We start from the raw sequence: 23421 nt of genomic DNA on the forward strand, positions 1-23421 counted from the left end.
TAAATTGTTTCAAGTAGTGTGTCCAACTGGAAAAAGGATTTGGGGGTTTTTGTTTGTTTGTTTGTTTAAAAAAAAAGACTCATAAAAAGGAATTAGGGTAATTGTTAGAGATTACCAAAGGTTTATTTGGAATGACACAGCACGGAAAACATAATTATTACAGATGATTTGTGGATACAGCATACATCACCTATTTTCTTTTAGGACAAATCTGTGAAGATGAATTGCATAAATATAAAGATGTGGGAATATATAGGAGCTATTTTAAATAGGTTCTTTGGGGAGGGATGGATTAATATGCCCCATCGTCTAGCCATTCTGGTAAAGGCAGAAGTGAAGACCACTTAGCTGCTCGTCCTGGACTAACCTTGCTCTAGCCACAGCAGTTGGACAGCTGTGTAATCGGGCCCTGCTTTCTCCAGAGGGGCAGCAGCTTGGACGTGCTATTTGTCATTTCATCTTGAAAACTGCACATGACAAACACAGATACTGTTGACTGTTTTGGCAATGGGATGGCTGGTTTTGCCCTGAGGCAAAACTGCAACTGTAATGCCAGACAGAATAAGAGCAATGCATGTATCAATGACACTCGAAAGGCAAAGAGCTACAACGGAAAGGAAAGAAAGCAACTATGCATATGTAGCCTTCTGCATACACATAGATCCAGCAGTCATGGGAACTAGCTCGTGTGACTGTGTGTCTGTATATATATGTATATGTAGGTGTGCAGAAAAAGACAATTGAGAACATTTGCAGCAGTTTAGTTTTAAACACAGTAAACTTGAAAGGGAGAGAATAAGATAATCTTGTACTACAGGACAATTCATCACATCTTCTGCAGGGCAGCCACTGGATACCGTACACTTGGTGCAGAGAAATTAAGGTCTGGTCTGGAGAAAGCTACTTTAGAATTGGTGGGAGGGGAATCAAGTACAACAGTGTCCACAGTTGGGACAAAGCACAAACAAACCTGTAATCGACCACATGGGAACTGAGTGAGGGTTTTTTCCTTAATTCGCATTTGTTTTCCTCTTACACCTTTTGCACACATGCTCTACCGAAGGTCTTGCCCAGCTTTGTCTGGCGTCAGTCTGGAAATCGTTAAGAGTGTAATAGCAAAAGTGAACTCCTTGGGATTTTGCGAAGGTTTAAAAACCCAGTCATTGAGCTCTTTCGGAAATACTCGCAGCCTTACTCCAGGCGTCGAGTGAAGTTCTCTGGAAAGAGGCCTTTGTAGGTGGCCAGGTCTCTGTACTGCAGCCAGTCTGACTCCTTCACTCCCACCAGCCAGCCTGCATCCTGCAAGACAAGGACAGCCTTTCAGGGTTTCATTAACTACCAGAAGCATGTGTACTTCCAAGAACTAATATGTGATTTGTTGAATCAGTGTTGTGGTTCTGCCCTGATGTCATGGTACATGTGAAGTGGTGGGATATGACCAGTGGGGAAAGCAAATAATTTAGGAGTGAAAGAAAAAGAATGAACATTTGAAATTATTTATTTACTCTATAGGGTTAATTGAATTAACATTCTAGTTTTGTATGATGGCATAGTGAATTGATGTCATCTAGATCATAGCCTGAGAACAAAGAATACATAGTGTTCAAGGAACATGTGGGTCCAGTATCCTGAGAATTCAAAGGACTCCTGGGGAAGGTTACAGAAAGTTTGTATTTCACCCTGAGCCACTTGTTTTCAGGAAGAGTCTCTGCTCCACAGCTCACATCATATAAGCCCAATAAACACCCTATCCAGGTCATAACAAAGACTAAAAGTTACATATGTACTGCCTGATTTTGTTGTTGTTGCTGCTGCTGCTGCTGCTGCTGCTATTAATGCCTGATATTTCAAGTTTATATAAACTACAAAGCATTTTAATATTGGGACATTCATATCGGAGATATTCATATATTCTTTATAAATTAACATTTTTCTGTCATATGGGAGGAAAACCATTATCAAAATAAAGACTTTAAACCATAGAAAGGTTCAAGAACCCAATCCATGATTGGCTTATAAAATAGGAGAGGATACTTAAAACCGAGAAGCAAAGGCCACTGACTGCCTTCGGCCTTCAGCAGGTAAGCAGAGCCCCGCTGGACACAGTGGAGTTGGAAGCATGCAGACTGAGACCGAATGAAGAGAGACTAGTGGGAAATGACTCTTTATTATGTTAACCAGCGCAGGAAAAGATCTCACTTAGGATGAAAGATGGCCAGATTTAATCTGAACCAATCCCCAGCACAGTTCAAGTACATCAGATAAAATGAGGTCTCAAAAATTAAATAAAGAAGCTGAATACATTCCCTTTTGATATCATCTGAGACTATAAATTGATGCTGCCATACAGACAAGAAATATAAGCACTTAGACAGGCCAATTTTTGAAGGCAGAAAAAAAGAAAAAATACTGAGAAAAAAAATGACCCAATAAAATAACTGATAATATTCTCGCTGATGAGGAAAAGTGCCTCTTTAAAATTATGATGCCGTATATGTGAAGGACAAAGTCCTCCTTAAAGTAAAAGATGGTAACTAAATATTTTCTAAACCTCTAGTATGCAATATAAAAGGTCATTTCCCTCCACACAATTGTCTATATTTGCCTTTATTTATAGTGAGTAAAAAATCTAATGGGGGCCAAATAGAGTCAAGCATTTTAAAATTGGTTCAATAAAGGAAAAAAAGCCAAACACTTCCAAAAACCCATAATCAAGATATATTTCAACATATATATTCTGAAATAAAACTTAAATCTCAAACTAAGAATATTAGCTAATCCCAAATCTTAGTGAAGAAAAATTAGATTTTTCCTTATTAATTAGATTTTCCTTATTAATTTCCTTAATTGCTTAAAATATGTGGTAGACAAGGATTTCCCATTCTGATAATGGCAGAATAATTTCAATTAGATAAATGATTCTGCAAAGAATAATTAGAAATACTAGAATAACTCTCTCTACATGCACATGTATATATGTGTGTATCTCTATATAAATCTATCTATATATTTGTTATAAAATATGTAACATAAAATACAAGTCTACATAGGTGGGTACAGTGCTGCACAACTATAATCCCAGCGGCTCAGGAGGCTGAGGTGGTATAATCGAAAGTTCAAAGCCAACCTCAGCAAAAGTGACGCACTAAGCAACTCAGTGAGACCCTGTTTCTAAATAAAATACAAAATAGGGCTGGGGATGTGGTTCAGTGGTTGAATGTCCATAAGTTCAATCCCTGGTACCCCCCCCCCCAAAAAAAAAAAAAACAGTACAAGTGTACATATAATGAGGTAGGCATTAATCATGGGCACAACTCTTCAAGGAGTGCAGCAGGTGAGACCTAAGCTGATCCTGTCCTCAGTCCATGTGACATTGGGCATTCGGAAGAAAGAGTTTAGGGCTGCTGGAGAAACTGTACATTTATAGGCAGATAGATTGTAAAGGAGGGAGCCATGGTGGGGTTCCCAATTATGCAGAGGCACTTCTTGAAATCCTTGGCTGACCCCCAAGCTTGCATGCATAAGGCGTACTCCAAGAACCACGGAGGAAAACAATAGCAGAACTCGGCTGAAAAATCGAGTAGAGATTTAGGCATTGCAAATGGGGAGTGCATGGGGTTTGGAGTTTGCATTCCAGCAAATTAAAAGTATTAATAAGGCCTGTGGATTTTCTATTGATATCCCAGGAATCCATGACTTAGACATAAAAAGTCCCAGGACTAAGAATCAATGCTAACTAAAGGCACCCAACCTTAACAGTATAAAACCAACTTCCACAAATTAAAGGTAATTATGCAGTGATTTAAATATCTGCTAGAACAAAAATAAACAGAACATAGTCATTGGAGATTATCTACCTCTATGTTCAGTATTAATATAAATATTATTACACAGAAGGAAAAAAACAAAAAAGATGGCTCTAAAGATAAAAGGCAATCAATGTAAATACGCCCTGAAGTGGTAGGTATTAATCATTTGAAATTATCAGTAAGCAATTTAAAGCAGTTATTATAAATATTGTCAAGAACCTAAATTGAAAGACAGTGATAACAAGAAAACAGATGGAAAATCTTGGCAAAGAAATGGAAATTATAGAAAAGAACAACAAAGAAATGTTTGAACTGTATAAGCATAATATCTGAAACAGAAAAGTCACTGGGTTAGCTTAACAACAAATTCAAAGCTGCAAAGAAAGAGTCAGGGTACTAGAAGACAGATAACAGAAATCATGTAACGATAGAAAATATATGTCAATCCCTCCCCACTGCAAAAAAACAACAAAACCAGAATCTTAGAAATGAAGAACATGGACATAGAATAATTGGAAATCCAGAAAAAAAAAAAAGAATGAGACTGAAAAAAATTAAAAGAAATAATAGCTGAAAGTTTTCCAAATATAATGGAAAAAATCAAGTTGCAAGTCTAAAGAGCTCAGTGAGCCCCACGTATGAAATCATACACAAAAACACCACCTAACCACAGTATAGTCAAATCAGTGCAAGCCAAACACACAGAGAAATGTGTCATGGAAGTTACATTGTACATTGAAAAATAATATTAAACAAATCACATCTGATTTCTAATTATAAATAAGAAAGACTGTAAAACAATGAAACAACAATTAGAAGTCTTAAAAGAAAAAAGTCAATTCAGACTTCTTCCCCTTATGAAACTATCTTTAAAAATGAACACAAATGAAGACAATTCCAGATAAACAGAAGCTGACAAGATAAGTTGCCAGCAGATTAGTACTTTGAGAATTGCTAAAGGAAATTTTTCAACCAGAAAGGAAATGAAAATAAGTAAAAACTCAATTTATCAGAAGGAATGAAGAACATTAGAACTAGAAAACATGTTGGTAAATGTAAAAGATGGGTTTTTAAAAATTTTATTTCTTTAAAAATTAATTTATAGGGATGGGATGTAGTTCAGTGGTAGAGTGCTTATCTAGCATGCATGAGGCTCTGGGTTCAATTCCTAATATCTAAATAAATAAATAATAAAAATTTAAAAAGATTAATTTATGGTGAATGTAAAACAAATATAAACCTATATAATGGAATCTTTAATGTTTTTGCAATGGTTGATTTTTTTTGCCTATATTAATAATTATGCTTTGTCACTTTTTATGGAAAAGTCTTTTTAAGATTTTAATAATAATAGTGTTAATCCTTTCAAGGAGCCAACTTTTGGCTATATGTTTTAGGTTTTGTTTTATTGCATTCATTTATGAATTTATTTTTATTTTTTTCCTTCCTTCTATATGCTTTCTGTTCAACTTGACCCTCATTCATATTCTTAGGCTTAAAACTAAGAATCAATGATAATTATCATTTTTTTAAATTTACACTATTATTTCTGTGACCCATGAAATATTTAGAAGTGCATTTAAAATTTTTTAAGCACTGGGGCTTTCATTGTTTTTGTTAAATTCTAATCTTATTGTGGCAGAGACTCTGGGTGCTTGACCAGCCCCTGATTTATGTTGGAGGCAGGTGTCATCACCAAAAGAAAGAACAAAAGGTTGGAGCTGTATAAATCTTAATCTCAAACTCTGTGGTGGTCAAATTTACTTTTTTTATGGCAAGGACTCATATATCTCTTTAGAAGTAGAATGGAAGTCACAGATCTTTGCTCCAGAAAAACGCATTCAGAGACCCATGGATATACCTCTTTCAAGAGTCCACAAATCTTGAACAGGAATAAAATGGGAGTTCCCAGCACCTTAGTATCAGACCACTCTACTAGGAAGGTTTTGGAGGTTGCTGTTTGTTCTGCAATGGGATTTCTTTTAAGGCTGGGTATAATTTAAACATTACAATAATGCAGAGTTGTGAGGGTACAGTTCAACTAATTTTGACAAACATACCCACACCCCATCACAATACCTAGCATTTCCATCTCCCCAGAAAGTTCTCCCCTGTTATTTCCCAGTTAACCTTCAGCCCTCAGGGTTGAAGGGGATTTTGAAGGGGATTCGCAAGCAAATTCTGTATTTCCTGAAGAATGGTATCATGACATCCCTAGGAATGGTCATAGAATAAGATCATTTAATTGCATACAAATGAAATCATGCAAAACATCCGGGAAGGGTGTCCTTAAAATGAAGCTAATAGTGTGCTGGGGTCCAAAGCCCTAAGCCCTTTTCAGAATTGGACTGCAGCATCTGAGAGAACAGAGGTGTTTTTAGGAAGTCACTGTGTCCTACTGTCCCTCAGGAAAAACCAAGCTGGCCTGAAGCATCTTCCAACCTTTTACCTGATCAGCTTCTGAATCCGAAGGGACCACCAGCACCACGTCACCCCTTTGTAGGGTAAGTTCATCTGAATTTGCTGCCTCAAAATCATGTAGTGTTTCCACCTGCAAAACATTTAAAGAACTTATTAATTTTAGAAAGAAGAGATGTAAAAGCATGGTTTCTTAGTCAGATGATAAGCAGGCATGCTTAGCAGCATTCTTCAAGTGGGATAAAAAGATGAAGATACAGACAGGGTTTAATGTGAGGTGTACCCAAGAGGTTCATGTGCTGGAGGGTTGGTCCCCAGTGTGGTGGTATGGGAGGGAAGGGAACCTTTAAGAGGTAGCGTGTAGCAGGAGGTCATTAGGGCAGCTCCTTCAAAAGGGATTAATGTAATTCTCATAGGACCCTTGTTAGTTTTGTAAGAGGGTTATTATAGAAGAATAAGACTAGCCCTTTCCCATGCTCTGGTTTCCTGTCTCATCATGTGATTTCCTCCTACTTCCCACAACACCATCTGCCATGTGATTCAGCTGAGGGCACCCTTCCCAAAGCAAGAGTCATGCTCTTGAACCTCCAGAACTGTGAGCTACATAAACCTCTTTTCTTCATAAAGTATCCAGTCCTGGGTATTTCATGATAGTAATAGAAAAGAGACTAACACACACTCCAAGGAAAAAGAAGACCTCTAAAGACAAAAAGGAAATACTATTGTTGTTTACTTAATACCCTTGATTCTTACTGACTTATATGAACTTCTATGAGGCCATTTGCAATGTATATTTAGTAATGCAATGCCCCCTGCAATATCGGAGAATATTCTATTATTTACTTTTTAATTCATCATCTCTTTTTCAACGACTTTAATATTATAATCACTGATGCTTTATTATATTTTGTTGTTTAACTTGAACTAAAAATGCCCTGCTGAAAGTTCCTCTAACTCTGGCTTCTGTCAAATAACTAAAAACTATCACTTGCATATTGTATAGGAATTATTATTTAATTAATCTCTGTGATCAATTTCTTTGTAAATAAACTTGATCCTTTTCTTGTCCTACTATGACAACCTGTTTTACTTTACCCCTTCAAAAATATCTTTTTAAAATCATATTATAGAAAAAAAGCAAAAAGCTGGGCATGGTAGTGCATGCCTGTAATCCCAGAAGCTTGGGAGACTGAGGCAGGAGGATCACAAGTTCAAAGCCAGCCTTAGCAACTTAGTAAAACCCCAGAATAAAAAATTTAAAAAGAGGGACTGGCAATGTGGCTCAGTGGTTAAGTGCCCTTGGGTTTAATCCCCAGTAAAAACAAACAAACAAACAAAAGAAACAGAAAGAAAAGAAAAAAGCAGAAAGAACAACGTAATGAACATCCATTACCCCATCTCCCAGCTTGAATGACTAGACAGTCTTGGCAGTTTAATTTCTCTCATGTCCCTCTCCTAAAACCCATCCATGAGATTAAACAACATGCTTTTAAAATATATATTTTAAAGAATCATAAAATAAAAGAGCTGGAAATACTATATACAAAATTAACTCCTCTGATCACAAACTGAGGCCTAGAGAAGGGTTAAATAATATGTCTACATTACACCAGTCAGCAAGGAAGCCAGGGATGGCCCCGCCTGCCTTGGCCTTGCCTGGCACATGGCTTCCTTGCCTTCATGTGCTCTAGTTAAAACACAACACAGCTGGACACAGCCCCCTAACCTGCAGAATTCTCCATATTCATATATTTATAAATATAGAATACCCATACCACACCCCCTTGAGGTAGCAAGACAGCCATCACTTTCTAAAGGAGAACATTCCACTATTTAATGCTACCCCATGAATACATGCAAATTTAACACTCTTTAAAGGCAAAAAAAAAAAAAGTAGCTGTATTTGGAAATATAAAACCAACTTACAGAATTAAAAATTCCTAACCAGGTTCTATTAGAGAGCCCTATCTGCCTTTAACACTTGGCTTATGCCAGGGTTTTTAAGCAACTGCTCATTTTGTGGGCTGAGGACCATTGAGTTTATGAAGACTATAAGTAGCCTCTCTGGGAAGAACCTTCTTCCCATTAATGTAGGCTCCCATTTCTTCCTTTTCACAGAAACCTATTAATATCTTTATTCGTTTGAGAATATTTATTGGCTCCCTACTGTTATGCACTAGTGCTTCTTGCTTCCTGCCCTGATGATCCCTTTGGGGAGCACCTTGGTAAACAGGTGACTTGGAGGAACTGGTCTGAGCCATGCTGGACAGTCAGGCTGGGGGAAATTAACCCCTTTATCACCCAGGAGGAGTGCCCTGTAGTGAACTTCTCATTTATTATTCTTTGCTAAAACATGGAAAGTATTACTGTAGGTTTTGCTTGTCCTGCAGCATAGAACTCCTGCCATTTTCCAAGGTGAGTTGAGGTGAAGGAAAGCAGTTATGAGAAAAAACAATATTATTGAAAAAAAGTACAAGTAACATATCAAAACACCAAAAGTTTTTTTGGGGATTGAAGAAGGGTTGAGGCAAAGAAAGGACAAATGACCATGAGGAAGACCTTGTAGAGAAAGCCAGGAGGCACTTCTGGAGAGGCCTCTCCTGCAAATTGATCAGTAGCACCCGCTGGTGCGGAAGGCAGGGCTTGAGAGTCCTCTGGGGGCTTCTGTTCTGTGGCCAGCTCTGGCGTCTCACTGGTAGGGCCCAGAGGAGCCACATCCTCAGTGGCCTCCTTAGTCTCTGCACCCAGGGTCATTTCATGTTCTCCTTCCCCTTCGTTGTTGGAGGCGGGCTCAATGACAACAGAAGGGATGACCTTCTCCTGGAGGAAGAAGAAGGCAGTGGTGTCAAGCAGAGCCTGAATAACAATAAATGTCTTCCTCAGCCACTTACACTTCCCTGCCCCACTATCCACCTGCTGTTCCCTCAGCCCAGAAGGCTTTTGAACTTTGGGTCTCTGTCTTGTACCTTGGCTTCCTTTCTGTCTCTTCTAAGTACTAAACCCTCAGTGGGATTCATGCTTGGATCCTTGAGCAGTCACACAGCTTGGTAAGTCCGTGGAAACTGGGAGGAGGGACGGAGACTTAAGGGGAAGAAGCTGTATCATGTGGGGTCAGGGAATAATCCTGAGCAGGAAATGCCAGGAAGGATTCCATGCAGGCTGATTTCACTTTTGCAGCAGTCCATTGCTGTCCCAATCGCAAGAGCTGTGCTGTGTTGATTTTGTGTGCTGCTCTGTAGCACTGATGGATTGGGGCTAGTTCCGAATCCACGAATGTATTTAACAGCCCACATTTGAACATGGAACCTATGGATAGGCCCTTGGTAAAAGAAGCCTGCTGGTGATTCTGAGGCACTCTTCATAAGCACAAAAGAGTAACAATACTAATACAATTTTGTAACAGTTGGCTTCCCAGTGTAACAGCTGCTCCTTTAAAGTTGAAAAAGAAGGAGTCTAGCCATTATCTTGTTAATTATTTCACCACCTTAACTTCCTACAGGCATTCATCAAATGAAAAAGGAAGTGGAACAGAAACTGTCCCCTAAAACCTGGGTCCCTAGCACCAGGAGGATGTCAATGGGACCCAAACAACCAGAATGATGACACACCTCTGGTCCAGGAGCCTGACTAAATAGACAAATGTCTATTTTTGCCCTCCTTGCTTTGTTCTTCCCTATTTAATCCCAATGCTTCTAGGAAGCAGCAGGCAAGACAGAATAGCTGTCTTCCCAGTTTGGCAAAATTGCAATGAATTAATTTTTCTTTTTATATTATTCCTGATGAGAGTGGGAAACCAACTCCAGCCTATTAGGACCCCCAGAGGCAAACCCCTGACCTGGGACTCCAGTGACATTTTCACTGCTAATATTGATTTTTCACTATGTGCGTGACACTGGGCTAAGCCCTTTATGGGCATTTCCTCATTCCTTACAACAGACTATTGTTCTATTCTTTCTCTGGTCTTCCCACCATTTTTATTTATTTATTTATTTTTGGTACCAGGGATTGAACTCAGGGGAACTCAACCACTGAGCAACATCCCAAGCTCTGTATTTTGTATTTTATTTAAAGATAGGGTCTGACTGAGTTGCTTAACACTTCACTTTTGCTCAGGCTGGCTTTGAACTTGTGATCCTCCTGTCCCAGCCTCCTGAGCTGCTGGGATTGCAGGTGTGCATCACCGTACTAGGCCACCATTTTCATTTTCTTTATTATCTATGCTCCATTCCTTTCTTCTGTCACTTTATTACAGTTTCCTTTTTTACTTTCTTTTTTCCCCATATTTTTATTAGTGCATTTTAGGTGTGCATACTGATGGGATTTGTTATTACATGTTCATAAATGCACATAACATAACAATATAACTTGGCTAATATCATTCCCCAGCACTAACCCCCTTCCTCCCTGCCTCTCACCCCATGGTTCCTCTCCTCTACTGATCTCCCTTTGATTTTCCTGAGATCACTGCCCTCCCCTACCTTTCTTTTCCTTTTTCCTCTCTAGCTTCCCATAAGAAAACATAAGACCCTTGACCTTCTGAGTTTGGCTTATTTCATTTAACATGATGGTCTCTAGTTCCATCCATTTTCCTGTAAGTGCATAATTTTAATTCTTTTTGTGGCTGAATAAAACTCCATTGTGTATAAATACCACATTTTCTTTATCCATTCATCCATTGATGGATATCTAGCCTGGCTTCATAGTTTGGCTATTGTGAATCGTGCTACTGTACGTATGGGTATGCATGTATCATTTCTTTTTCATCGTCCTATGGTTAGGCCCCATCAGCGATAGGCACTGGGGACCTGTGTAGAACCGGCAGATATCAAGTGGATGCTAGGACCATTCTTTCTGAGAATTAAAGGATATGTAATTTTTTGATGGAATGGGAACTTACAAGATGGCTACAAACCCATTCCATGTGAAAAGCATTATCGCCATTAACCCCCAGATAGAGCTCTCCAGCTAGCACTGTCTGCCCATATGTTCTTTCTTGAGGATACTGACCTGAGGCACTGCTGCTTCTGTCTCTGTTGGTTGAGGTCTGTCCTTGTCTGTAACCTCTGTGGGTTCAGTATCAGTTTTGGCCTCCTCTAGACTTCCTCCCTCTTCTGCAGGGAGAGCTACCTTCTCTGCCTCTGCTTCCTCTACCAGGGCCCCCTCTGCTGGTAAGGTGGTTCCTGCAGCCACATCCGCATCAGTTCCAGGGATCTGTAAGGCAGAAACAAAATAGGGCATGTCTGATTCTTCTTGGGCTTCCCACTAGGCCTCAAACTTTCCCTACCTCTTTTCTCCCCTCTGTTGAATCTCATGAGATTTCAAAGCTTGCTGTGTGTAATGTACAAATCCCAGGATTTGGGTGCAGCAGAGTCTGATATCAGATCATCAAAGCTCTCTTCTTCCTGAGCCCCCATCAATTTGACATTGCTCAGCTTTCCCTGCAGTACGGTGTAGCAAATGGAGTTTAAATGGAAGTGACATGTCATTCCTGAGACACTACTTTTAAGGTGTGCATGGCCTCCCCTTCACAAGCTATTTCCATTTTTCTTGACTGAAAGCAGAAGTTACTGAATGAGGGGGGTCATCCAAGTCACAAGTCCCAATATCTGGGTCATAGAGGAAAGTCACATAGCAAAACAGCCTCATTGTGCAATATTAGAATTTTTTTAAAAATTGCATTTCAGTACAAATTTTCAAATTTTTGTGGGGAAAGTTTCCAAAGTTAAATCATTCTCAGGGAAAAATAAAGGAAGGGTTTCTCAAATAGATCTCCTGACTATGATGGAAAAATAATTTTTGTAATCAAATATGTGTTAAAATAATCCAAACCTCTGTAGAGTTGTATATGGGCCAGAGAAACATCAAAATCATATTTGGGGTCTTTACTGGAAGAATCAAAATAGAAAAAAAAAGTTTTAAGGAGTATTAAAAACTTGCAATAATAAAATAAAGGAAGTGTAATCAAAAGTTTTAATTTTGAACAAATTTGTTTGGAGTATGACTCTTTAATAAGATTCTGATAACATCCACTTGGCAGACCTGATCTGAGGGGTTCAAATCAGAAATACTGAGGAAGGATATTAGATTGATCTCATATAATATACCCAGGATACAGATTTCAAAAATTGATCTTTTTCAGAGATGTGATTAGCACCAGCTATTCCTTGCCTTTACTGAATAAATTCTACCCAGTTCTTTTGATCAAGTCAGGAAAGTCCTAATCTTGGAAACCTCTGAACACTGGCATGGCATGGAGCATACTCTGTGTGGGTATCAGATGGAAAATGAGGGACATAAGCCACACAGCCAACCTTGTTATAATGTACTTTCCAGAAGCATCCTCATCAGGCAATATCAGAGTTTTAGAAAAACTTCATTTCAGTACAAATTTTCAAATCTTTGTGGAGAATCTTCCAGAAGTTAAGTCACTTCCTGGGGGGGGGGACCTTTCTTCTGCCTCAAACTTACAATAAATTTAATAATAAAAATAACTTCTTACCAAGTACCTTTTCTACAACATAGTTTTACATTTATGAAAAAAATGTAAATAGCTGTGCTATTTGTTACATAATGAAGTGCCACTCATATTCTCAGAAATTTACTTTTCTCTCTCATATAAAATCCTCCTATTATGAGAATTTGGCTTTCCTACAAAGTGAGCAATGATCCAAAATGTAGTTATTTGCCAGAACATAGCCTTCATTTCTTTATTTTCTACCCTGTTATTAAAACGCATGAGTTGCGAAAAGTAATTCTTTTATGTGAATTGTAAGAGATAATTGTTTAAATTGAATCATTAATGCTGATAATTATTGGAGTAGGTTAATAACTACTTGGGGATTCATATTTTGGTGAATGACTGAAAATTCACATTTAAAAATTTAAGAAAATTACATCTCTTGTTTTACAGAACCATCCATCTTTTTATGGATGTTATTATTGTTGTTGTCAAAAGAGTAATAATCAGATCATAAATTAGGAGTGCATCCTAATTCCCCCCAAAACAATGAACAATTGCTTGTGTATGTGTGGTACTGGGGATGGAACCCAGGTGCACTCTACCACTGAGTTACACCCCCAAATCCTTTATTTTTTTTTTTCTTAAGACAGGGTCTCACTAAATTGAGTGGGCTGGCCTCAAACCTTCCTCCTGAGTTGTTGGGATTATAGGCATGTGCCACTGTGCCCAATTACTCATAGCTTTATTTTGAGAGAAATCAGTAGACTTTCACCAGAACATTAAAGACCTAGCAAAGTTTCTTCCACATTGGAAACCATTCAAAAAGACAATGTGTAGATAATAAACTTAAAGACTCAAATGTAGAAGGTTAAGTAGTATGTTCACACTTCTGAGTTATTTATCTGTCACCTATGAGAATCCCAGTGGTTTCAATAGCTTTGAACTAGATGGACGCTAAATACATACAAACTGTATGGATAAACAGAGTATATGTACCACTACACACACACCAACACATAAAGACACATTACTATAGATCAAAAAGCAGACATTATGTTATTTCATAGGACACCCCCAACTATACATAAATGCCAAGCACATATTATTAGTAATTAGATTTCTCTGTCACCTGAATTGACCAGACCTCTTTTTAAGTGGATATTTTTCTGTGACTTGATGTGCTGGCAAAAAGGTAAACTTTTTAACTCATTTCATATAATTCTAATCACTAGTTCATAATTGATCTCTATTCTCTATATATCTACCAATTTGACTGTATCAGATTTTATGTTGCAAGATATACATGTTATCATCCTTCTTTTGCTGAATAATTTAAACAGGGCTTGTTGGCTAAACATGCTTTAGTCCTAATGGCATAGTTGCTTTGACACCAACCACCAGCAGATGGAGGCCAAGGGCTCTGTCTGACTGCTCCCGTGTTCTCAAAGCTAAAAGAAGCAAGTATCCCAGACTCAGCACCTCAGCAATTGACTTTGTAATAGATAGATAGATAGATAGATAGATAGATAGATAGATAGATAGATAGATAAAATTTATATACAGAATTGTGTATAAGAATAGTAACAAATGAAAATCACTAAAATATTGAAATAAATGCTGTCAAATACAAGGTACCAAGAAAACCAGCACTTTGACTCTAGAGAGGAATAGCCAAATACATTGAAAAACCTATTTGAAAAAGGAAAAGAGAAATTAACCCTCCCACATTCCCTTCTGAGTCCATTAGTAATGAATTTCCATTTGTCTAGATGCTGTTCAGTATTGCTTTGATTTGACAGGGTTTAAAAACATTACATAAACAGAAGGATTTTTCACTCTCTGTACTTCCCCATAGCTTTTTATTTCTGAGATTGGGCTGAAAATCTTCCCTTTCTGTCTGGAATCTGTTCCACAGTTTTTTCTCTCCTCTCAATATTTCCAATGTATATTTACTGACAACAACATTAAAACAAAGCAAAGTAAGACCCCTCCCCACCCTTGCTAAAATTAGGTGTTAGCTCCAGATAAATTAAGTAAAGAATGGAAGGGTTTGGGGTCCCACAGTTAACCTTCTTTTATTCTTTTTATTCATCTCACATTTTGACTATTTTTAGATCTAGAAAAGAAAAACATTTTCTACACCCTGCTTGGTACGGTAGATGTTATATCTGCTAGGAAACCTCAGAGATAAATGACTGCTATTTTCTCTTCTAAAAAAATATTACCTAGGAAGACCAGAGGACTGAAACTACTCTAAGTATCTCAAGATTCTGATAGTCAATACTATCCAATTTTTCTCTTCACTTCAAATCTTAAAACACCATCATTCTATCTTCTGCTAACACTGTACTATCTATTGGCTAACTATATTTATGGTTGAAATATCTCATGCAAAGAGAGACTGAAAAAGTTCTCCCTGACCTTGGATACATGTGGTTTACCATATCCATGAGGTCTATGAGGCACAGGCATCTGTATTACTGCTGACTTGGATATGCATCCCACAGAAGTCACATCTACCAGCACAGAATTCTTCTTGGGGAAGGTGAGCTGTGGTTTTCACTATACTATACCATATGGACCTCCCTGCTTTCTTATCTTCTGCCTTGGAGGAAAGCAATATGACTATGCCATTCATGCCAAGGTCCTTTCAATACCAATAACTGTGTTAGCAAAATATTCTGGAAGTGGAATGATGGATACAGTACAACAACAGCCTAGGTGTCAAATCTGCAAAGTAGGCAATCCGAATTGGGTGACAGAAACGCCCAGCCCTTCCATGAGATGTCACTCTGAAAGCTAGACCACAAGGACTGAAACCCCAAAACATGTAAGAGTAGTCACAGGCTGTAGGAGAATTTGTGATTGCCAAGGTTGATGTCATCTATTCATTCATTCATTGTTTAGTTGGCAGCATTATTTCTGAACAATGCCTAAAAAGCAGCTTGCCAATGTTACTGTTCTAGATGAGGACAACTGAAGATATTCCCTCAACTAAGTATGAAATTCCACATTTATTTATAAGGTAGATTATTTTAACTGAGAATAAGCATATTTCCCATTTTTAAAAAAATGGATATCAGGGATTTAAACATGATAAAACGAAATCACTCATGATATATTCTATGTATTTGTATTCATGTTGTAATTGTACGGGGGTTAAATTCCTTCATTAGGTAACACAGACCGTGTTTTTTTATATATTTATTTTTTAGTTTTAGGTGGACACAATATCTTTATTTTACATTTATGTGGTGCTGAGGATCGAACCTAGTGCCTTGTGCATGCTAGGCAAGCGCTCTACCACTGAGCCACAACCCCAGCCCCCACAGATCTTGTTTCTTAGAAAAATTGTACCAATGGCTATACAGTCATTTTATTAATTTTTTATTTAACCATTTGTTTAACAGTTCTTCTACCATTAAATACCAGTTGACTGCCAGTTTTTAAGTATTATAAATGACAAACTGAGAAAGAGCTCTTCAGTTTGTAAACAAATAATTGTACAGCCTACATATTTAAATGATTTAAATACACTGCCATCTTTATTTATTTATGTGTCTCCATGGAAATAATTTTTAGGTTTATCCAAATATTTCATTGTGAAAATTGCAAACATAAGAAATCAAAAGAATTGTATAGCAAACCTTCAAGTGCTCACCATCAAGGATCTTCATTTGACAGGTTGCTACATTTCTTTTACCATGTCTTCAACTTATCCATAAAATTGACTGGATTCATCTTTCAGTCAATTGCAATATATCTTCATAAAATGTTTTTGAAAAATTTTATGGAGCATCCACAGACCCTTAACAGCTGTCTTTCTGATGTTTTCATACATGACCCACTACTCAGTTGGAGTAGATTACTACAATGTGATTTTGTCTTAACTCAAAACCTATATGAAAAGCTACAACAACTTCTGATTGTGTGTTGAGAAGTATGAATATGAGGTCTATCTCATTGTGGGTTTTTTTTGTAGCACTTTTTTATTTCCAATCGTTTGTGTAACTTTGTTTTTTAGCTTTCAATTAAATAAAAAACAGTATTCTCTCCTCATTTTGCCTTTTGATGGTGATTTTGTATCATCTACATGTAATAATTCCTTCAACTAGGAAAACTTCAGCTCAAATACTGAAGATCAGGAGCTGGAGAGAGATTCATCAAGTCTTTATACATAACCCCCTGATTTTAATCTTCAAATATAGGTTCCAAAGGATGTAGTAGCATGGGAATAAGAGCAGGCCCCAAGGCCTTGATGCTTTAGAAGGGCAGTTGTATAATCTGGGGATAGGGGAGGTAGTTTCCAGTTGCCTTGTACCTAGGGTGGGGATGGATGACACTGCCACATATTTCTCTATTTCAGTCTCATTATTATAATTCAAGGAATCCTATGCTTTGCATTAAAGTGTGTGTGTGTGTGTGGGGGGAGGAGTCCTGATAAAAGTTAATTTATTTTTTGTACTCTTTTTAGTGTTTTCAGTTTTCTCATAGTATCTTCAATTTATGCCCTCCTACAATGTATTTCATGTTCTCTAAAATATTCCTGAGTAAATTACATCAATGATAAGTAAAAAAATAAGATGTATATATTTCAATTTTTAGCTAAATATAATATACCCTTTGATGGCTACAAGACAATTAAGTCAGTGTATAGCATCTTCCTGACATTTCTCTTTGTGAGATCCCTGGCTGAAAAAAAAACAAACACTAAATTCCAGGCTTACCAATTTGTCCCAAGTATAAAGAATAATAATTCTGATGCACAGAGGGCTTCTGCTTGTCAGTTTCTAGATGTGCATTCCCTGTGGGGAAAACTGACATTTACTGTGAATCTATAGTTTTCCAGGTGCCAACTCAGAGGGTTCACATTCATTGCATATTGTTCTCTAACACTCCATTAAAGGTAATTCCCATTTTCTAGATAAGTTAACTAACAGAGTTTAAGTAATTCACCTAGTCAGTAAGGCAGGATTAGAACAGTCTATGTTCTGTGTTTTTCCACACTAGTCTGCATCGAGAAGAAAACACGCTCCTAAAATTCAGAAGTTGTACCGTAATTATGAGAACTGGAGCACCTCCTCGTACCCTCTGGTTCCTACTGACATCTCCAAACAAGCTGCATTTGATGAAGAATATGAGTGCATCCTTACACACAGCTGATGCAATCACCCACATTCTTCAAATGCCACTCTTTAAAATAAGATGCATTTTTTAAAAATTCATGTACTATTGGGAAACCTAAGAAACTATGTCATCAAATCCCTTTATCAACAGGGCAAATTACACAATAAAAAATACCAATAAGATATTAGTTGGATAGAACTTCTTTATCTTGTTTAGGCCAATTGTCCTAAAGATTTCACTATTTAGAAAGCACAAGAAATGGGGTGTGTGTGTGGGGGGGGGGGTTCAACTGCTCATTGGCTGGATTCACCCATTGTAGTGCAACTGAGAAGAGTTAGAAATTGAACACTTAGATATTTATAATATGTTCATGAGTTAGAGATTAGCAGTATCCCAAGCTAGAAGGTCCAGATGGCTGAATGTTCTCATATGCAAAAAAGGAACTATGATGGAGTAGAAGTAACATCGGAGAAGAAGCTGGCGTTTTAGTTCTGTCTCTTCCGCTACCTGGTAGTAGAACTGGAGAAAGTCCCTTTGGACCTGACTGTGTAAACTCAAGAAGATAGCAAAAGGAGATAAGCATGGTGAGAATCCCAGCCACAGGCTACTATTGCCTTTCACTGCCCACTCCTAACTCTAGATCTAACTCAAGCTCTTGACTTGTCTAAAGATCCTGGTATTTTTATGAAAAGACAAAATTTTCTTCAGGATCCATTTTAAAGAAATGCTCAAGAGGTAGCTATAGTCCCAGAGAGAAGAATCCTATAAAAAGACACAGGCTGGTGGCTAGTACTCCTCTTCACACAAATTATGTAGAAAACACACTAAGTCAAAAATTTACCCCAGTCAGACAATAAAGGCAAATTCTCCCTTGCAATGATAGCCCCAGTGGAATTCCTTTCAAAGGTAGTATCTGGTACTGTACATTTTTTTACACATTTATGTACTTTTTATTAAAGGAATTTAGTAGGAATTACCCTCCCTAATTTTCATCTCAATCATCGTTTTCATCTGCTCTCCTAGGCTTGCCTGCAGTCCTATCACAAAGTCTTAGCTGCTGGGTCCTGGTGCAACCAAATGGCTGGCAGCAGGTTGCCAAGGCAACAACTGTTGGAATTAGCTACACAACTTCCTTGAAAAATTAAGGTCTTCTGCAGAGGTACCAAAGATAATTATTTCATTTTTGTTAATTTGGCCTTTGAAGACATGGCAGAATATCCAATAATTACTCATATCAGTATTTAGAATTCATGATTTATCTACAAAGCAAACAGGAGTGGTTGAGTCTTTTGAAACTAAAGTAAATATTATGCTTTCTCAGAGATGGGGAGATGTGAAAATAGTGGTTTCTGGAGCAGCCACAATGGACAGTTTCTATGGAACTTGCCAATAGTTTGTTAGAGATTGTTTAACTTGACTTTAAAATTTTTTTTGTAGTGTTGAACATCAAAGCCAGGGTCTCATGTATGCCATTAAGTAAATGGTGTACCACTGAGCTATGCCTCTATCCTTGGAGTTGTTTTTTAAAATGCCTTTGCTTCAAAATAAACATTTTATCCTGCCTAGCTATATCATCTTTGCATGATATGTAAAGCAGTGGCTGTCACTGATCAAACTGCCTCCTTCTAGGTTTTTACTAAAACTTAACCTCTCTTGGTAGTTTGGTCATACTATATCTTTCACTTCAGGCCACACACAAGACTTCTCAAAGGTAGCATTTGAGCTGCTTCACACTCAATGTTGGAACCAAAGGCAATTTTCCAGGGAAAGGAAGAGATATCTGATTTCAAATCAAGCACTTTTTCCTTATTATGCTTATGGTTCCTGCTCATGTCTATGTAAGACTAATAAAGAGTGGTCTAAGCATCAAAGGGCCTTTGACTCTGGAGGTTTTGAGGGGATGAACAGAATAAGAAAGTGCAAGAAGGGTATCAGCACACATTGATCTGGGGGTTACATTCATGTTATCTATGAACTCAAGAAATCTCTGCACTGTCACCCATAGAGTGAGAGAGCTGAACCAGTAGAATACAGCAGTGTGATTCTTTCAGGTCTAAATTCTGACCCCACATATGGGGTGGAACTGGGCTTGATATTGGGGTTTAGGGTTTTAGTATTGAAATAAGTTGTCTTTCTTAGCATTTGAATGGTAGTCTACAGACTACCTAGTGGTACTGATGGCCAGGAATGGTTTCAGTGGAGTGTTATGAAATGAGGCCAATATGAACTAAGAAAGAGATTATGAGTTTTTTATCCTGAGGTCAATTACAACTGAAGCCATATTAGAGACACTGAGCTAAAGTACTAGATTTAGTATGTGACAAAAAGGATATGTCAAAGTATACATATAATTAATCATATATGGTATGAGTCCATTTATATGAAAAATCCAAAACAGATAAATCCATACAGCTAGAAGGGCCACTGGCAGGAACCAAGGACTGAGGGAGAAAACAATGGGAGTAACTGCTAAACAGGTGCTAAGCCGTGGATCTGGAATGTGCCCCAAAAGTTAATGTGTTGAAGATTTTGTCCCCAAAGCAGCAATATCCAGAGGTGGGGCTTTGGGAAAGTTATTAGATAATGAGGGATTATTAGTGGATTAATCCATTTGACAGATGCATAATGGGAATGGACTACTGGGGGGGAGGTGGAAACTGTAGGCAGGCAGGGCATGGTTAGAGGAAGTGGGTTACTAGCCCCTTTCTCTCTCTCTCCCTCTCGCTCTCTCTCTCTCTCTCTCTCTGATTCTCAGATGCCATGAGGAGAGCAGCCTTCCCCTGCCATGCCCTTCCACCCTGATGTCCTGCCTCACCTCAGACCCAAAGCAATGGAGCCAGCGGACCATGAAATGAAACTTCTGAAACTGTGAGGTACAATAAATCTTTCCTCATTTAAGTTGCTCATGTCAGGTAGTGTTGTCACTGCAATGAAAAGCTGATTAACACAATGCGTATGGGATTTTAACCCGGGGTCATGAAAATGTTTTGGAACTAGACAGTGGTGATAGTTGTAGAACATTATGAATGTACCAAATGCCACTAAACCGTTCACGTTTAAGTGATTTATTTTATGTTATATGAATTTTACATCAATAAAAAGTACATGCTAAAAGTAACAATTAAAAATCACTAGGCAGCCAGGCATGGGGGTGCATACCTGTAATCTCAATGACTAGGAAAGCTCAAGCAGGAAGATCATAAGTTTGAGTCTATCCTTGTCTCAAAATAAAAAATAAAAAAGCTCAGTGACTCGGTGGTAACATGCCCCTGGTTTCAGTTCTCAGAAGCACACACACACACACACACACACACACGGCTCCCCCATTGTGCAAGAACAATCTGAATCCTGATGTTTCTGTTCACATATAATTATGATAACACTGAACAAATAACATTACAGAATTCTCACTTGGGCCTGTTCAAGAAGGCCTTTGGGATATCAAATCTCAGAAAGCAGAGAAGATGGATGTCTGTGTGTGCTACTCAGCTGCTGCTAGGTGGTTAAAAACAGTACCAGCCACGTATCCAGTAACAATAGCTCCTTGTTCTGGAGATGGAATAAATAACAAACCTAGGCCAACCTGCTCTGAGATGTGTGATGATGGCCCCAGTCTCATTACCTTCATTTTATTCCTGGATACCTTCATCTCTTCCTAGAAAAGATCAAGGCCCAGACACTTGAAATTGGATGTACCTGGAGGTCATCTGCCTTTTGTCCTCCATTTAAAACCACCTCAAAGGAGGGCACAGCTGAGACAGCATCCCAGTTCTCTGAATACTCACTGTGCCCTGGCAAAGAAGGCCAGGAAATCCCCTACCAAAGGACTCAGAGTGAAGGACTCCAGAAGAGACAGAGTCCTCTTAAGAAGAACAATGTTGTTGGGACACAGATTCTTTAGGAACCAAAAGGAAATCTGTGATGCAGGAGACAGAGATATAAGGTCCCTTATCATATGTGAAAAGAGGCAAAACTGGAAAAGCATTGTCATTGTCCCAAGGCTGCCATCTCCTTCCCAAGCATGTGTTTTGCCTGCTTTTGTTGATTTGCTTCTCATCAACTTTTCACGAGGACGATCATGATAATATCATCAAAATGTAATTGATGGAGGTACTTGATGTGCCAGATGCTCAAACTAATGAGACATATTATTTCTAAGCCCTCATAGGAAAAATTTTAAGTTTTGTAGCTTAATTGCAAATAACAATCATTACTAACTCCATTTTTACATCTGAGACAATGAGGTTTAGATGCCACAAAGATACTCTGAAGCAGAAAAAGAAAATTAGCACTGCTTTTGATGACAAGTGCCTTTTTTTTCCTAAATAGAAAAAACCAAAGTATCTGAATGGGGAAGGAAGGAAGGAAGGAAGGAAGGAAGGAAGGAAGGAAGGAAGGAAGGAAGGAAGGAAGGGAGGGAGGGAGGAAGGAGGGAAGAAAGAGAGTGGGGGGAGGAAGAGAAAGAGGGGGAGGGAGGGAGGAAGAGAGAGAAAGAAGGAGGGAGGGAGGGAGGAAGGAAAGAGGGAAAGAAAGAGAAAATGAACATATTTTCATTTAAAGAGACTAAACTATAGAACTTTTCAAGACTCCTAAACAACAGTGTTAACCAAACAGCAAAACAACAATTGAGAATTTGCTTGGCATGTGTCACACACCCTGTTCTGTGCTGGGCACTGTGGAAGAAGACAAAAATAGAATCTCCTGTTTGGCCTGAGGAATGCTGAAAATATAATTAGATCCTAATGGAAATATAATCAAACTCAGAAACTAACCATTTCTACAATTTTTTTCTGAGAAAGGTAAAAAGCTATGTCTATCTCCAAGGCTCTTTTTAAAAAATAAAAGACACACATACACATACATGTGTATTTTTTATCATAAAATTTTAATTTAAAGCATGCATACTTCAATTTGAGCACTTAGAGTTTAGAGTTGAGTGATTCTGTGTCAACAAAGGACAGACAGTAAATCAAGTTCCCTGGCTTCATCTAGTCTTTGGTATCTTCTCTGACATTGGGAGATCACATCTTGAGGTACAGTGGAAACCCCAGCTCTCATGCTTACTCTGCACATGGAGAAAACTGAAATACTGTTCCCCATTTATATGACTGCTGCAGAAGGAGTCCCTGAGCTCTGTGTAATGTCAATCTCCACTCCAAGTTTGGAAAGCAGGATGCAGGAGCCATGTCTGTTTCCTGCATCACTGTGTTCCCCAGGGCTAGAACTGTGCCTATAACTAGGAAGATTCAAATATCCCTCTCAACTGAGAGAAAGAGAAATGAACACAGGCATTCTATTCAAGCAGACAGAAATATTCCTATCGAGGGAGTTCAGAGGATATACTCTGGCAACTCTAGTATATTCTTATTGGAGTAATTTGTCTTGATGAGTCAACATATGTTTGTTAAAATTTTTAAAAAACAAACCACAGCAAAACCAAAAGTAGGTACTCAAATAATTGGGTCAATAACGTTTCATCATCCCCATGATTCTCCAACTATTCTAAAAACATCTTTACTTCAATTTTTCTTCTTTTACATGTTAAGTTGTACTAACCTTAAATTTAATTACAGCACATTATTTCTTTTAAAATAATAGGCAAAAAAA

At 38.0% G+C, this 23421-nt stretch overlaps 1 protein-coding gene across 2 annotated transcripts in view; it reads right to left on the reverse strand.

Annotated features, from left to right (window-relative positions):
- Nucleotides 1-1191: 1191 nt before the first annotated feature.
- The window catches only part of Amph (amphiphysin), a 213050-nt gene continuing 190820 nt past the window's right edge, over nucleotides 1192-23421 (reverse strand). For both annotated transcript variants that reach the window (XM_027939668.2, XM_027939671.2), the window contains 4 exons: nucleotides 11235-11438; nucleotides 8787-9047; nucleotides 6259-6360; nucleotides 1192-1299 (listed from right to left, as the gene is read on the reverse strand). In XM_027939668.2, the coding sequence (XP_027795469.1) occupies nucleotides 1192-1299; nucleotides 6259-6360; nucleotides 8787-9047; nucleotides 11235-11438 (675 nt within the window). The remainder of the gene's footprint in view (nucleotides 1300-6258; nucleotides 6361-8786; nucleotides 9048-11234; nucleotides 11439-23421) is intronic.

Source organism: Marmota flaviventris, chromosome 1 (assembly GCF_047511675.1).
Source record: "Marmota flaviventris isolate mMarFla1 chromosome 1, mMarFla1.hap1, whole genome shotgun sequence".
NCBI classification, from domain to species: domain Eukaryota; kingdom Metazoa; phylum Chordata; class Mammalia; order Rodentia; family Sciuridae; genus Marmota; species Marmota flaviventris.